Source organism: Cetorhinus maximus, chromosome 27 (assembly GCF_964194155.1).
Source record: "Cetorhinus maximus chromosome 27, sCetMax3.hap1.1, whole genome shotgun sequence".
Lineage (NCBI taxonomy): Eukaryota > Metazoa > Chordata > Chondrichthyes > Lamniformes > Cetorhinidae > Cetorhinus > Cetorhinus maximus.
The window spans coordinates 3,341,659-3,358,653 of NC_135905.1; the positions used below are offsets into that span (position 1 = coordinate 3,341,659).

Genomic DNA, 16,995 nt, shown 5'->3' on the forward strand with positions numbered 1-16,995 from the left:
CTTGCTAAAACTATACAAGGCATCAGTTAGGCCACACCTGGAATACTGTGAACAGTTTTAGTCTCCTTATCTAAGGGAAGATACAGTGGCATTGGAGGCAGTCCAGAGAAGATTCACTAGGTTGATGCCGGGTATGGAGAGATTTTCTAATGAGGAAAGGTTAAGTAGGTTGGCCTGTACTCATTGGAGTTTAGAACAATGACAGGTGGCCTTATTGAAACATTAAGATTCTTAGGGGGTTTGACAGCGTAGGTGCTGAGAGGTTGTTTCCCCTTGTGAGAGAGTCTAGGACCAGAGGGCATAATCTCAGAGTAAGGGGTCACCCATTTAAGACAGGGGTGAGGAGGAATTTTTTCTCTGAGGGTAGTGAATCTGTGGAATTCTTTACTGCAGGGGGCTGTAGAGGCTGGGTCGTTAAGTATATTTAAGGCTGAGATAGACAGATTTTTAATCAGTAAGGGAATCAAGGGTTATGAGGTAAAGGCAGGAAAGTGCAGTTGAGAATCATCAGATCAACCATGACCTCGCTGAATGGTGGAGCAGACTCGATCAGCCAAATGGCCTACTTCTGCTCCTACATCTTATGGTCGTCTTAGGTTGCATAGACTAGGTTTGCATTCTTCCCTCAAGCAAAGAAGATTAAGGGGTGATCTAACTGCTATGTTTAAAATATTTAAAGGATTTATTAGGGTAGGCAGACAGAAAGTATTTCCTCTGGCGGGGAGTCCAGAATGTGAGGCATAACTTTAAAATTAGAGCCTGGCCGTTCTGGGGTCACGTCAGAAAATACTTCTTCACACAGAGGATAGTGGAAATCTGCAACTTTCCCCACCAAAAAGCTACTGAGGCTGAAGATCAACTGAAAATTTCAAAACAGATCGATAAACTGTTGTTAGGCAGGGTATTAAGAGTCATGGAACTGTGGATGACAAATCATGGAAGCATTGCTAACTGAGGGAGTATGGCATTGAAAATGAGGATCAGCTATGATCATACTGAATGGCAGAGCAGGCCCAAAGGGCCAAATGACCTATTCCTGCTCCTATTTTCTATGTTTCTAACTTTTGCAGTAATTATGTGGAGCACAAGTTCATGTAATATATGCAAGGCCATTTTCTAGATCAGTATGTCCAGGAACCAACTGAAGAAGTCTAGTTTAGAACTAGGGTTGTGCAAAGAGAAATTATTAATCAATGGGCTTATACCAATCAAACCTCTAGGGAATAGTGATCATAATATGGTAGAATTTTACTGAGTTTGAGAGTTAAGTCTGAAACTAAGGTCTTAAATCTGAAAGAAGGAAACTACAGTTATGAGGGAGGGGTTGGCTAAGGTCAGTTAGGAAAACTAGATTAAAAGACATGATGGTAGATAAGCAATTGCAAGCATTTTAAGAAATCACCCAAAAATTTGTAATATACTTTTTCTGAAAGAATAAAAACGCCAAGGAAAAAGTCATCCTACTGTTGATCTCTGGAGAAGTTAAAGATAATGATAGATTAAAGGAAGCGGCTTGTAATATTGCCATAAACAACAGTAAGCCCGAGGAGGAGTTTAGCATTCAAAGGATGATTAAGGAATTGATAAGGAAGCACAAAAGAAAATAAGAGAAATCTAGCAAGACTTAAAAACGGATTAGAAAAGCTGCTATAGATATGCAAGAGATTCTTGAAAATAAACATGGATCTCTTAGAGGCAGAAAAAGGAGAAATTATAATTGGGAATAAGGAAATGGCAGACACATGAAATAAACACTTTGTATCTGTATTCAAATTAGAAATAACATTACAGAAATCGTGGCGAACCAATCGTCGAGTAAAAATGAGGAATATTATTAGTAGAAAAACAGCACTGGAGAAACAAACATGACATAAGGTCGACAAATCCTCAGGACTTAGAATCATAGAAAGTTTACGGCACAGAAAGAGACTACTTGGCCCATCGTGTCTGCATCAGCTGAAAAATGAGTCACTCAGACTAATCCCCCTTTCCAGCATTTGGCCTGTAGCCCTGTAGATTATGGCACTTGAGGTATATATCCAGACACATTTTAAATGAGCTGAGGAGATTTCTGCCTCTACTACCCTTCCAAGCACTGAGTTCCAGACCCCCACCACCCTCTGGGCTAAAAATATTTTCATCATCTCTCCTCTAATCTTTCTACCAATCACTTTAAATCTATGCTCCATAGTCAATGACCTCTCTGCTAAAGGGGGAGGCGGTGGCATAGTGGTATTGTCACTGGACTGGTATTCCAGAGACCAAGAGTAATGCTCTGGGCTCGAATCCCACCACTGCAGATGGCGAAATTTGAATTCAATAAAAATTTGGAATTAAAAGTCTGATGATGACCATGAAACCATTGTCGATTGTTGTAAAAACCCATCTGGTGGTCTGGTGGGGAGTCGTCTTTAGGGAAGGAAATCTGCCGTCCTTACTTGGTCTGGCCTACATGTGACTCCAGACCCACAGCAATGTGGTTGACTCTTAAAATGCCCTCTGAACAAGGGCAATTAGGGATGGGCAATAAATGCTGGACGAGCCAGTGACGCTGACATCTCACGAACGAATAAAGAAAAAAATAGGTCCTTCCCATCCACTCTATCCAGGCACCTCTCAATTTTGTACATCTCAATCAAATCTCTCCCCAGCCTTGATAGCATGCACTCTACAGCTTTAAAATAGATTGCTACAGAGATGGTGGATTCGTTGACTTTTAATTTCCAAAGATTCCCTAGATTCTAGAATGGTCCTTATATTGCAAAAGCAAGCTGCTATTCAAAGAGTGGGAGGGAGAAAACAGGAAACTATAGGCAATAAGACTGACAACAGGAATAGGGAAATGCTATAATCTATAAGAGCTGTGGCAACAGGGCACTGAGAGAACCATATCATTAGGCAGAGTCAACACTTTTATGAAAGGGAAATTATATGTGATAAAACTGTTAGAACTTCTTGAGGTTGTAACCAGTAGGGCAGGCAAAGGTAAAATCAGCGGCTGTATTTGGATTTACATAAGGTATCCGATAAGGCAACAGACAAGAAGTTCTTACACAAAATTACGGCTCATGGGATAGGGGTAATATATTACCATAAACTGAGGGTTAGTTAAGAGATGGAAAACAGGAGGAGGAGTCAATTTGGCAGGCTATAACTTGTGGTGTCCAAGGATCAGTGCTTGGGCCTCAGCTGTTTAAAATCTACAATTATTTAGATGATGGTACTACTGAGTATAATATATCCAAATTATTTCTAAAAAAGAGACATGTCAAAGCTTTTCTTCTTGCACTCATCATCTGGGCACTTCACTAGAATACCAGCATAAAGGGAAAAACATCAATTTACATGTATGAGAAGGGAGTGATTAGTTGGCAACTGCACTCTGATTGGTTGTCAGCGTAATTCTTAGCACACTAAGGATTATATAGTAAATGTTGGACGCTGTTTTCAGTTGTGCAAACATGGGCTGGTTGTGTACGGTCTGTACCTTGCCCATTGCGAACACTGGAAGAGACCTGCTGTTTCATACGATCCACCAGCCTTTGGGATATATGGCCTACATATCTATCATCACACCGGCACTGAAATTCATATACCACGTTACTCGTTTGAGATGGGCAGAACGTTTTTTTAGCTTGACGCCAGCATCCTGTTAGTGGCAAATGCCACTCGTGTTGCTACTGCATAGTAGCAGCGTAAAACTGCTAGCTTCACCTGTTGCTCAAATTTTTTGAGATACCTTGCCCTCCAAGGGTAATCTCAGGTAGAGTGGGCACTTTTCAGTCAGGCAGTGTGGCGCATTTGTGCGCACTGGAAGCTACATATGTTAATACACAGGGCCCTGTTCGCTGCAGGCAGAAAGAACATGTACACGCATTGCACCTGTTTCAGCTAAACAAAATAAATGATAGCCATTCACTGACTCATTCCTCAGGGCAATGCCTTGAGCAATCAGGGTCAAGCTGCCTGGCTTAAATTTCAAACAATGCTTGACAGTTAACTGTCAGTCACCATCACTGGTGCATTCTCTATGGCAATGCCTCTACCAATCAGAGTCCAATCAATCAGCTCATTCTTCTCAGTATAAATTGCAGTGTTCCCCTTAAAATGGTCTTCTTGTGAAGTGTCCTGATGGGTACAAAACGGAAAACTTCGACATGCTTCTTTTTTTCAGCAAGATCCAAATTCACAGAATCTCACAGTGCAGAAGATGCCCTTCGGCTCACCGAGCCTGCACCGACACGTGAGAAACATCTGACCTACCTACCTAATCCCATACAGAGATTAGGTGTGAGGAGGACACAAAGAAGCTGCAAAGAGATATAGACAAGTTAATTGAGTGGACAAGAGCATGCAGATGGAACAACTTCACACTTCTCCACTTTGGAAAAAAAAGTAGAAAAGCAGAAGGCTGGGAAATGGTATTCAGAGGGGTCTGGGTGTCCTTGTACACTCAACGCAATATCAGCATTGCAAGTAAGGGCAAGCAATTAGGAATACAAATGGTTATATTAGTCTTTATTACTAAAGGATTGGAGTAAAAGAGTGAAGTCATACTGCAATTGTACAGGGCTTTGGTGAGGCCACATCTGGAGTACTGTATACAGTTTTAGTCTCCTGACCAATAAGATACAGGGAGTGCAACAGAGGTTCACTATTCTGATTCCTGGGATGAGGAGATTGTCCTACAAGGATAGATTTAGAAGACTAAGTCTATATTCTCTTGAAAATATTACCCTCATTGAAACATAAAATTCTAAAGGGGCTTCATAGGGCAGATGTTGGGAGGATGATTCTCCTGGCTGCAGAATGTGGAATTGAGGGGTCAGAGTCTCAGAATAAGGGACCAGCCATTTAGAGGAGACATTTCTTCACTCAAAAGGTTATGAATCTTTGGGATTCTCTATTCCAGAGGGCTCCATATACTCAGACGTTGAGTATATTCAACAGAGATCGAAAGATTTTTAGATGCTAAGGGAAGTAAGGGATATAGGAAGATTGCAGGACAGTGGAGTTGAAATAGATCAGCCATGATTGTACTGAATGGTGAAGCAGGCTCTAAGGCCTGAATGGCCTCGCCCTGCCCCTATTTACATTATGTCCTTATGAATGTTGGAAAAGGCTCAAGAGCTGAATGGCCTATCCCACTATGTTCAGAATGGGAAGGGGAGAATTGGAAAAGAAAACAAGCAAATGGAATTCAGCTTGCCTTCCTGTGAATATCCTTCATTAAACTCAACCTGAGATATCACTTACCCCAAATTGGCAAATCATCAATGTACATCTGGTACCAGTAGTGGTTCTTGATAGCATAAACAAAGGCATCCCGTTTTGGTTTATCCAGCTCAATTTCACAGTAAGTACTTTGCATGACATCCTCTAGATAAAAGGAATGCATTAAAGTATATTAATCATTGTCAAAAAATGCACCAGAATATAAATACCAAACTGGATATTTTTACATTATAAATTTCTAGCATACTATTATACCTTTACCTTATATACTGTGATATCAAGTTAATAAATTTCAAATTTTTGGACCTTAATAGGTTTCTCCATGGTTCCAAATGCAACTTTTATAGATCATGAAATAACAAAATGCTGAAAATACTCAGGTCTGGCAGCATCAGTAGAGAGCAAAAAAGAGTTAATGTTTCAGGTGAGTGACCTTCCATCAGAAATTGAAAGGTCTCAGAGCTGAAACATTAGCTCTTTTTCTCCCTCTACAGATGCTGTCAGACCAGCTGAGTGTTTCCAGCATTTTCTATTTTTATTTCAGATTTCCAACATCCACTGTATTTTATTTTATTTTTATGAATCATGAAAGTAGATGATCAGCCGTGATTGTACCGAATGGTGAAGCTAGCTTGAAGGCCCGAATAGCCTCGTCCCGCCTCTATTTACATTACGTTCTTATGAATGTTGGAAAAAGCTCAAGGGCTGAACAGCCTATCTCAGTATATTCAGGAGAATGGGAACTGCAGTTGATTAGTATGACTGTCTTTTCACTTCTGGGATCTGGATTGCCGCCGGGGGGGGTGAAGAGAAGATGTGTTTGGTGGCTGCCTCATGCTGGAGTTGGCTTTCCACCCCTCCATCATTTTCACATGGTCCATCTCTGACACTTCCCTTCCCTTCCTTGACCTCTCTGTCTCAATTTATGGTGATAGACCGTCCACCAATATCCATTACAAGCCTACCAACTCCCACAGCTACCTCGACTACAGCTCCTCACACCCCGCTTCCTGTAAGGACTCCATCCCATTCTCTCAGTTCCTTCGCCTCCATTGCATCTCTTCTGATGATGCTACCTTCAAAAACAGTTTCTCTGACATGTCGTCCTTTCTTCCTTAACCGAGGTTTTCCACCCACGGTGGTTAACAGGGCCCTCAACCGTGTCTGGCCCATCTCGCGCGCATCCGCCCTCACACCTTCCTCTCCCTCCCAGAAACATGATAGAGTCCCCCTTGTCCTCACTCATCACCCCACCAGCCTCCTCATTCAAAGGATCATCCCCAGCCATTTCCGCCAACTCCAGCATGATGCCACCACCAAACACATCTTCCCTTCACCCCGCCTGGCGGCATTCCACAGGGATCGTTCCCTCCGGGACACCCTGGTCCACTCCTCTAACACCCCCTACACCTCAACCCCCTCCCACGGCACCTTCCCATGCAACCATAGAAGGTGCAACACCTGCCCCTTTACTTCCCATCTCCTCACCGTCCAAGGGCCCAAACACTCCTTTCAAGTGAAGCAGCATTTCACTTGCACTTCCCTCAACTTAGTCTACTGCATTCGTTGCTCCCAATGCGGTTTCCTCTACATTGGAGAGACCAAAAGCAGACTGGATGACCGCTTTGCAGAACACCTTCGGTTTGTCCGCAAGCATTACCCAGGCCTCCCTGTCGCTTGCCATTTCAACACTCCACCCTGCTCTCATGCCCACATGTCCATCCTTGGCCTGCTGCATTGTTCCAGTGAAGCTCAACGCAAACTGGAGGAACAGCACCTCATCTTCCGACTAGGCACTTTACAGCCTTCCGGACTGAATATTAGTTCAACAATTTTAGATCATGAACTCTCTCCTCCATCCCCACCCCCTTTCCGATCCCCCCCTTTTTTCCCCCAATAATTTATATAGATTTTTCTTTTCCCACCTATTTCCATTATTTTGAAATGTATTTCCATCCATTGTTTTATCTCTACCTTTTAGCCTTTTTCGATTCCTTCACCCCACCCCACCCCCCACTAGGGCTATCTGTACCTTGCTTGTCCTGCTTTCTACCCTTAATTAGCACATTCCTTAAATAATATCACCACCTTCAACACCTCTTTGTCCTTTTGGCTGTGACATCTTTTGGTTATCTCCACCTATCACTGGCCCTTTATCCAGCTGTACTTGTCCCACCCCCCTTTAAACCAGCTTATATTTCACCTCTCTTCTATTTTTACTTAGTTCTGTTGAAGGGTCATTCGGACTCGAAACGTTAACTGTGCTCCTCTCCGCAGATGCTGCCAGACCTGCTGAGTTTTTCCAGGTATTTTTGTTTTTGTTTTGGATTTCCAGCATCCGCAGTTTTTTGCTTTTAACTGCATGTTCCTTTCCTACTATTCCCAACTATTTAAGAAGGGAGGAAAAGGGAGAATGAAGAACTACAAACCTGTTAGTTTGACATCAGTAGCAGGGAAAATGTTAGAACCTATTATAAAGGGAAAATGCTAGAATCTATTATAAAGGGTGTGATAACCAGAAACTTAGAAAATAATGGTAGGATTGGGCAGAGTCAAAATGGGTTTATGAATGTAACTATTAGAACAGATAAGTGGGAACCAGTGGATGTGGTGTACTGGATTTTCAGAAGTCTTTCGATAAGGTCCCACACAGGAGGTCAGTAAGCAAAGTTAGAGCACATGAGATGAGGGCTGTGGAGGCTTAGTCACTGAATATATTCAAGACAGAGATCGCTAGGTTTCTAGATGTGAAAGATATCAAGGGATATGGGGTTGGTGTAGGAAAATGGCACAAAGTAAAACATCAGCTATGATCTAGTTGAATGACAGAGCAGGCTCGAGGGGCCGAATGGCCTGCTTCTATTCCTTATGTTCCAGAGTGTTCAAAGTCATGAAGAATTTGATAAAGTAAACGAGGAGAAACTGTTTCTAGTAGCAGTAGAATGTGATAATGTAAAAATGTGACAACTGGACATTTAGAAAAGAATGGTAAAATTGGGCAGAGTCAACATGGATTTATAAACAGGAAATCATGTTTGACAAACTTAGAATTTTTTGAGGATATTACTTGCAGCATTGATAAAGGGGAACCAATGGATGCGGTGCATTTGGATTTTCAGAAAGCTTTTTATAAGGTCCCACACAGGAGGTTAGTAAATAAAATTAGAGCACATGGGATTGGGGGAAATATACTGGTATGGATTGAAAGTTGGTTAACAGGCAGAGAGTAGGAATGAATGGATTGTTCTCGGGATGGCAGGCTGTTACTAGCAAGGATCAGTGCTTGGTTCACAGCTGTTCACAGTCCATATAAATGATCTGGGTGTGGAGATCAATTGTAATATTTCCAAATTTGCTGATGACACCAAACTGGGTGGGAACATAAATTGTGAGGGGGATGCAAGGAGACTTCAAGGGGACTTGGACAGGCTAAGTGAATGGGCAAGTAGATGGCAGATGGAACATAATGTGAATAAATGTGCAGTTATTCACTTTGGTAGAAAAAAACAGAAAGGCAGAATATTCTTAAAAGATGAAAGGTCAGGAAGTGCAGGTGTCCACAGGGGCCTGGGTGCCCTTGTTCATGAGTCACTAAAAGTTAGCATACAGGTGGAGCAAGCAATTAGGAAGGCAAATGGTATGCTGGCCTTCATCACAAGGGGATTTAAGTGCAGGAGTAAAGATGTCTTGCTGCAGTTGTATAGAACCTTGGTGAAACCTCACCTGGAGTATTATGTACAGTTCTGGTCCCCTTAGTCAAGGGGGGATATGTTTATCAGAGGGAGGGCAACGGTGGTTCACCAGATTAAACTCTGGGATGGCGGGATTGTCTTATGAGGAGGGACTGGGGAGACTGGTCTACATTCCCTAGAGTTTTGAAGAACGAGGGGCGACCTCATTGAAACTTACAAAATTCATACAGGGTGTGACAGGCTGGATTTAGACAAGATGTTTCCCCTGGCTGGTGAGTCTAAAACTAGGAGACATAATCTCAGGGTAAGGGGTAGGCCATTTAAGACTGAGATGAAGAGGAACTTCTTCATTCTCTATCTCAGAGGGCAGTGGAATTCTCTACCCCAGAGGGCTGTGGATGCTCAGTCTTTGAGCATATTCAAAACAGAATCGACAGATTTCTGGAGGCTAACGACATCAAGGGATATGGAGATAGTACGAGAAAGTGCTGTTGAGGCAGATGATCAGCCACGATCTAATTGAATGGTGGAGCAGGCTCGATGGGCCAAATGTCCTATTCCTGTTCCTATGCTCCTACCCCAAATGCATAAACTTCACCTGTTATTGTGATTCGCCTGTTCACCTTCAAAAGCTTCCTCTAACTGTGCCGTGTCTACCTTGCCTCCAGAGAACAGCTGAGCTCCTAATTCCAGCTTGGTGTCCAATTAATGCCTTCTGCTTAGAGCATTTTTACATTTCGCTACATTAAAGATGCAACACCAATGTAAGCTATTATACTTGAATTAAATCAGTCCCTCATCACATCAAAACATATCAAGGCACCTTTACACAATGCTTCATTTGAACAGAAGGAATTACGTGACAATGGCAGCCACCCTACACAAGTAAAGCCTACAAGGTAACCTGTTATCAGCGCTGTGTGCGAAGAAGGGAATGCTGACCAGTCACCAGGAGATCTCCTTGCCTACTGTTCAACAAAAAATGCCGTAGAATTTTTCATGTGATCCAAGAGGCTGATTGGGCTTTTGATTTAACAAGCTCATCCAAAATACTGCACCAATGGACTCCAATAGAATGTGACATCTACCAGCACAATGGCACTCAAGGGTCACAGACAGAATAACAGTACAAATCCACAAAACACGACCTTCATGTAGCTGACTTTAATTGCTCCACCATTGGTGGCCTTGCCTTAGTTGCCAAGGCCCTAAATCTCTCCAAGTCCTTCCCTAAACCTCTCCACTTCTCCTTAGAATCTACCTCTGACTAAGCTCTTGGCCACCTGCCCTAAATTCTCATGTGGCCTGGTGTCAAATTTTATTTGATAACGTTCCTGTACAGCGTAATGGGATGTTACTATGTTAAAAGAGCTATATAAATGCAAGTGGTTATCGTTGTTGTTATTGTAGTTAATAAACCCAAATAAAAGCTCTTTCATCAAATGGGGAAGAACTTATAACACTGGCCTTGGAAAGATTTTCCACCTGTTGTAGTCAATTTAGTTATGTGGTATTCTAAAATCGCATTATACACAAAGGACTCATTTTAAAATCACACTTCAGTTTTTGATCAAGGAAGGCAGCAGAACTTCCAATTAGAAGAAAACTGCACCTAGCCACACACAGACATCCCCAACAAACTCCAAGATGACCAGAAAACATGAGCTAAGGCAATCAGTAAGAATGATACTGAAAAAAATGAGCAAATATTTTCTTCTGGGTAGCTCCCTCGTTTCAATCCACTTACAATTGAAACATATCAAAGCAAAAGTAGCATTGCACTGAGAAATAGCAGCAACTTATATTTTTATAGCCCATTTAATATAATAAAACATCTCAAGGTGCTTCACCGAGGCACTATCAAACAAAATTTAACACCGAGCCACAATAAGGAGATATTTGGTCAGTCAGAGTTTTAAGGTCTTTAAAGGAAGAAAGTGACGTAAAGAGGCAGAGGGGTTAGGGGTGGAATTCCACAGTTTAGGGCATAGACTACTGAAGGCATAGCCACCAATGATCACAAGATCATAAGAAATAGGAAGAAATTGGCCCATCGAGCCTGCTCTGCCATTCAATAAGACCATGGTTGAACTGATTCTGGTTTTAACTCCACTTTCCTGCCTGTCTGCAACAACCTTTAGCTCCTTTGTAGATCAAAAATTCATCTAACTCGGTCTTGAATATATTCAATGACCCAGCCTCCATTGCTAAGGAAGAGAATTCTAAAGACTAATGACCCTCAGAAGAAATTCCTCCTCTTCTGTCTTAAACAGGAGACCCTTTATTTTGAAAATGTGACCCCTAGTTATAGATTCCACCCGTCTCCCAATGAGGGGAAACATCCTCTTCACATCTACCCTGTCTATATGTTTCAATACGTTCACCTCTCATTCTTCTAAGCTCAAATGAGTATTGGCCTAACCTTTCCTCATAAGACCATCCCTTCATTCCAGGAATCAGCCTAGTGAACCTTCTCTGATCTGCTTCCAATGCAAGTACATCCCTCCTTAAATAAGGAGACCAAAATTTTACACAGTACTCCAGGTGCGGTCTCACCAATGCCCTGTAAGGGCAAAGCTACCCTACTTTTATACTCCAGCCTCCTTGCAATAAATGCCAACATCCTATTTGCCTTCCTGATTACCTGCTTAACCTGCATTAACTCATTGTGATTCATGTACAAGGACACCCAGATCTCTCTTTACCGCAGCATTCTGCAGTCTCTCTCCATTTAAATATTCTTTTTTCTGTTCTTCTTGCCAAAGTGTACCTCACATTTTCCCACATTATACTCCATCTGCCAGTTTTTTTCCCCACTCACTTAGCCTATCTGTATCCCTTTGCAGACTCTTTGTAACCTCTTCGCAACTTGTTCTCCTACCTATCTTTGTATCACCTGCAAATTTATCTACAATACAGCGGGTCCTTTTATCCAAGTCTATCATAGATCATAAATAGTTGAAGCCCCAACACTGATCCCTATGGCACTCCATTTGTTAGTTTGCCAATCTGAAGATGATCCATTTATCCCGATTCTGTTTCCTGTTAGTTAGCCAATCCCCCACCCATGCTAATATATCGCCCCCAACGCCATGAATTCTTATCTTGTGCAATAACCTTTTATGTGGTACCTTATCTAAAGCCTTTTGGAAACCCTAATGCATTATTACATCTACTGGTAACCCTTTATTCGACCTGGTTGTTAAATCCTCAAATAATTCTAAAAATATATTTGATTATAATACAATGTGAAATACTAAAGTCAGTTTGCTACCAATCTGATTTCAATATAATTTGCTTCTAGAGTGTTTGCCTGCATGCATGTGAGGTGGGCAACATGGAGCTTGGTAGGAAGTTTGAATCTGAGGATTCCAAGTATCCAGTAAACTGGTAAAAAAAACAATTACAAATTACAATAGTTTGGACCTAGATGCTTTTAGACAGGTCAACCATCACCAGAAGTCCAGGCACACTAGACCTGGTCAGTTGCAACTCGCAGTCCAGGCTGTAAGCATACTACTTAACAAATTGAATAGTGCAGCAATTAAAATTGGGGATACTTAAGAGGCCAGAATTAGGCGAGTACAGATATCTCAGAAGATTGTAGGGCCAGAGGAGGCTACAGAGATAGGGAGGCTTGCAGTCAGGGAGGGATCTGAAAACAAGGATGAGTATTTTAAAATCATGATGTTGCTAGATCAGGTGAAGGTCAGCAAGCACAGGGGTGATTGATGACAGGATTTGATGCAAATTAAGGCATGGCAGTGTATAGAACGTGGGAGGCTAGCCAGCAGTATTTTGGAATAGTCAAGTCTGTAAGTAACAAAAGTACGATTGAGTGTTTCAGTCGCACTTGAGCTGAGGCAGGACCGAAGTCAAGCGATGATAGAGGTGGAAACAGTAGTCTTAGCCATGGCACAAAAAAGTGGTCTGACACAGCACAGAAGGCCACCATTCACCCCATCGAGAGTGCGCCAGCCCATTAGAGGAGCACTTCAGCCCCTGCTCTTTCTCCATATTCCTACAATGATTTCTTCAAGTATTTATCAAATTCCCTCTCAAAAAGTACTTTTGAATCTGCGTTCACCACCCTACCAGGTAGTGCATTCTAATTCTAATCAGTCATTATGTAAGTTTTCCTCAGGTTCCTTTCGCAATCACCTTTGCTTATCCATTCTTTGGCTATTAGAAACAGTTTCTCTATTTACCTTACAAACCCTTCAGGATTTTAGGCACCTCTATTAAATCCCCTCTGAGCCTTCTCTGTTCTAACCCCAGCTTCTCCTGTGTACCAACATAACTGTAATCCTGAATGTTTGAACCGTTCTAGCAAATCTCTTCTGTACTCTTTCAAGTGCGGTGCCCTGAATTATGCACAATACTCCAGCTAGGGCCGAGCTCGTGTTTTATATAGGTTCAGCATAACTTCTTGGCTTTTGTACTCTATGCCTCTATTTATAAAGCCCGAGGTTCCAAATGTTTTATTAGCTGCTTTGTTAACCTGTCCTATCGCCTCCAAAGAATAGGAGAAATAAGAACAATGATTTAACATATGCAATCCCCCAGTCCTGTGCCACCACTCTAGTATCAATGGAGGATTGGAAAATTGTGGCCAGCATCTACACAATTTCTACCCTTACTTCCCTCAGTAACCCATGCTGCATCCTACCCAGGCCGATGACCTATTCACTTTAAGTACTGCTTATAGAGGACCTTTGGTTCCCCTCTTGTTAGGCGCCAATCTACTCTCTATTTGAAGCCATCTATTCCCTGCTCTCATGAGCCTTAAGCCCAGATCAAAGAACCATGTGCACAAACCAATGGCCACTCTGTGCTGTCCAAGGACAGTGAAGCTGGAGATTTGTGCAGTACCAGAATGTAAATTCTTCTGCAAATTCGACCTGGGTTTGGGGACATAATGTCAGTAGGTTTATAAAATGCTGCATGAAACCAATGTTAAACTGACAGCTTACTTAGAAAAAATATGAATTTAGAACTGTGCATACTCAATTTAGTGTGGTAAGAAAAAGTTCCTGATATCTATCCTAGATTTGCCATTTACTAGTTTGAACCTGGGATCCTTGTCCTCCTCTTGCAGTTTTATAGTTTAGCTCTCCAGATGTACCTTTTCTATAATCGTTCGTCAGACACCTTCTTTTACAGCTGAAAGTTTCTTCAGTCTTTCCTTATAAATGAGGCCCCTAAGATGAGGTCCATACACCATCCTGGCTTAACAGCCATATCCCAAAAATTAATTAAGAGTCTTCAATTTTATACTGATTAGCAACTTATTTATCCCACACATTTCACATCTTTGCACACTTGCTTCTTAAAATATTCTGTTTCTGATTAATCTGAAGGTTTTGGATTCAAGTCCCACTCCAGGGAGTTAACCACAAAAGTTTAGGTTTGCACTCCTATACAGCACTGAGGGGGTACTGCGTTGTAGTTTGGGTGAATGTTAAACTGAAGTTTCACCTGCTCTCTCAGGTGGATGGAAATGATCTCACGACATTATTTTGAGTACGAGCAGGGGAGTTATCTCCACAAACAAGAGTAAAAGCAAATTATGTGCTCATTATCATACTGATGTTTGGTTACCACATTTCCGACATTACCATCGTGACTACATTTCAGGAGTGCTTCATCAGCTATAAAGCATCTTGGATCATCCAGTGCTCATGAAATACAGTGTATATAAATGCTTTTTCTCTGTGGCACTTGGAATAACGTTCAGGAGGTTACTTTGAATCGATAATGAAGCAACAAATACAGAGTGGGAGAAACAATTATTAAGTAAATTTACAGTGGAATCTATTCAACAAGTGGTTTACAAATTAAGCACAGCCCTGAAAAGCAAAGAAGATAATTCTGGGGTAATGCAACTATGGTGCTAAAGAATGGTTCGGGCGCATATTGAACACAAAGCAACAGCAGACACAAGGTCAAAGAACATGAACAAGAATGAGGGCTGTAATAAAAAGATACAAAAAATGCAAAGGGAGAGTATATGAAAACATTTATTTATAATTAATGGGTTATGGAGAAGCGAACATAAAATTTAAATTACGACAGTTAGAAGGTAGCTCAGGCAATTCTTCACAAAAGTTTGCGAGAATACCGAACTCTCCACCCTAGAAAAGCAACTGAGGTGTTTAAAAAGGAAGTAACTACTTACTGCACAAGTAAGGCTATTGGGGGATATGGGAAAAGACAAGGAATCAATAATGAAAACTTAGTGACATGGGCTGGATAACATTCTAATTCTTAAAATGTCACATGTCTAAAGGTTCAAAAGTTATGAAACACTGCACTGATTTTGCACAGTACATTTGTAAAACTAAGATCCCAAAACAATGTCCCCATAAATATGGCTCCCAATATTGCACACCCCGCACATTTCACAGCTTTGCACACTCGCTATTTGAAAAACATCTCAGTGGTCCACCTGTGGAATTATCCTCACAATGATTTCTAAAGTTGTTTGAGATTCAAATATACCATTCTAAATTAGATTTGAAAAGATTGAATTTTTGATTGCTCCTGATTGCTGGGGGCCATAGCCAGGGCTCCCCCATCTCTGCGGCCGTCTGTTGCTGGGTTCCCTCGATTCACCAGCCAGGCTGCCCATTTGGCCATCTGCCAGGCGGGAGTTGAAGTTACAAGATGTGAACGCGTCCTCCACATCCCTGGGTTCCTTGGCCCTTTTCAGTCTCACCCATACCCTCCCCGCCTCCCTGTAAATATCAGGGCCTGTATATCTGCACCCAAACTTCCTGTTTAACGTCATGTATTGCAATAAGCATAGTGAGTACAATATCTTACCGTCATGCGTTATAAAACAAAGTGAATCAATATTCCTACCTTTAAATTTAATATCAAGACCACTGAACTCCAACTCTACTCCTTGAAGGGCTTCTCCTAATGTTTCATGGTAATGGTTGATAGTCTTTTTTTTCCCTGCACAAAAGGGTAGGGAAAAGTACTTGTATGTTTCTTGTCGATTATGGTAGGGTCCAACAGTGTTCATCCATAAGACAACTTCCTCTTTATCTGCATACTGGAAAGAATAAAATCAAATTATTAGCAGTTCAGCTATACTGTAGACTAATCTAACAAATAGCTTCTCATCTTCAATGAACTTGAAATTACTAAGTGGACATTTTGAGTAAGGCATTGCTCCAGAGGTCAGGTAAATATAATTACTTTAAAGCGAATATCCTTTACAGCTTACTGACAATGCCAAACTGAAGAAGCTAAAACTCAGGGCACCCGAAGTTACAAAATGGGATGTCAATATTACTAGTAGGAGGAGAGAAAGAACCAAAGGGGATGCTCCAAGATGTAGACCCTTTGGTTAATGTAACTAGTTTTACAATTGAAGTATAATGTAGCGTTCAAGAGTAAAGCCTTGGGGACTTGCATTCCATACAGGTCTAATCTTACAATTCACAGACTTCCAATATTTACATTGAAACATATTAAATTGTCTCTGATGCCAAAATATACCAACAAGTACATCAGTAAGCCATACTGACCTGTGAGTCCAAGGTTCAATGCCAAGCCTGAAGGTACAGTTACACATTCATGTACCTGCCAGTAGCCCATCCCTAGAGGTCATTATCCACATACAACCCATGTCAACTTCAGCACCATACTGGGCCATGTCTGATCTCAACCTCACACAATATTTATATCATCCCATTTGCGGAGATTTTCATGTTTCCTAATAATTGCTTGAATGTTCCACTTAATTTGCACATGCCTTTGGGCTGCCACTCCAGGCCCAAGACTGTCAATCCTATTTCTAATTTTAAAAACTTTTCTTCTTACCTCTTCTAGATCGTTCTCCACTCTTAGATACTCTGCCATCCTAAATCTCTACACTCAATTCTTCAACATTCATCTCTTTTCCAGCCACACTCTCAGGCTTGACTGTCTCATTGATAAGCCTAACTTTCCCTCTGTGCTTCTGTTGGGATCCTCCAAACAGCCCAGCAAGACACTTGACACTACCTCATTACAAGGAACATCCTCAACTGTCGAACTTTCAGCCCAGCATGTCTGC

General features: G+C 41.6%; 1 protein-coding gene across 1 annotated transcript in view; it reads right to left on the reverse strand.

The window, feature by feature from the left end:
* Nucleotides 1–16,995, reverse strand: part of tm9sf3 (transmembrane 9 superfamily member 3) — a 134,806-nt gene that overhangs the window by 81,689 nt on the left and 36,122 nt on the right. The window contains exons 2-3 of the mRNA XM_078530542.1: nucleotides 15,792–15,987; nucleotides 5,257–5,379 (exon numbers count right to left, since the gene is read on the reverse strand). Of these exons, the coding sequence (XP_078386668.1) occupies nucleotides 5,257–5,379; nucleotides 15,792–15,987 (319 nt within the window). The remainder of the gene's footprint in view (nucleotides 1–5,256; nucleotides 5,380–15,791; nucleotides 15,988–16,995) is intronic.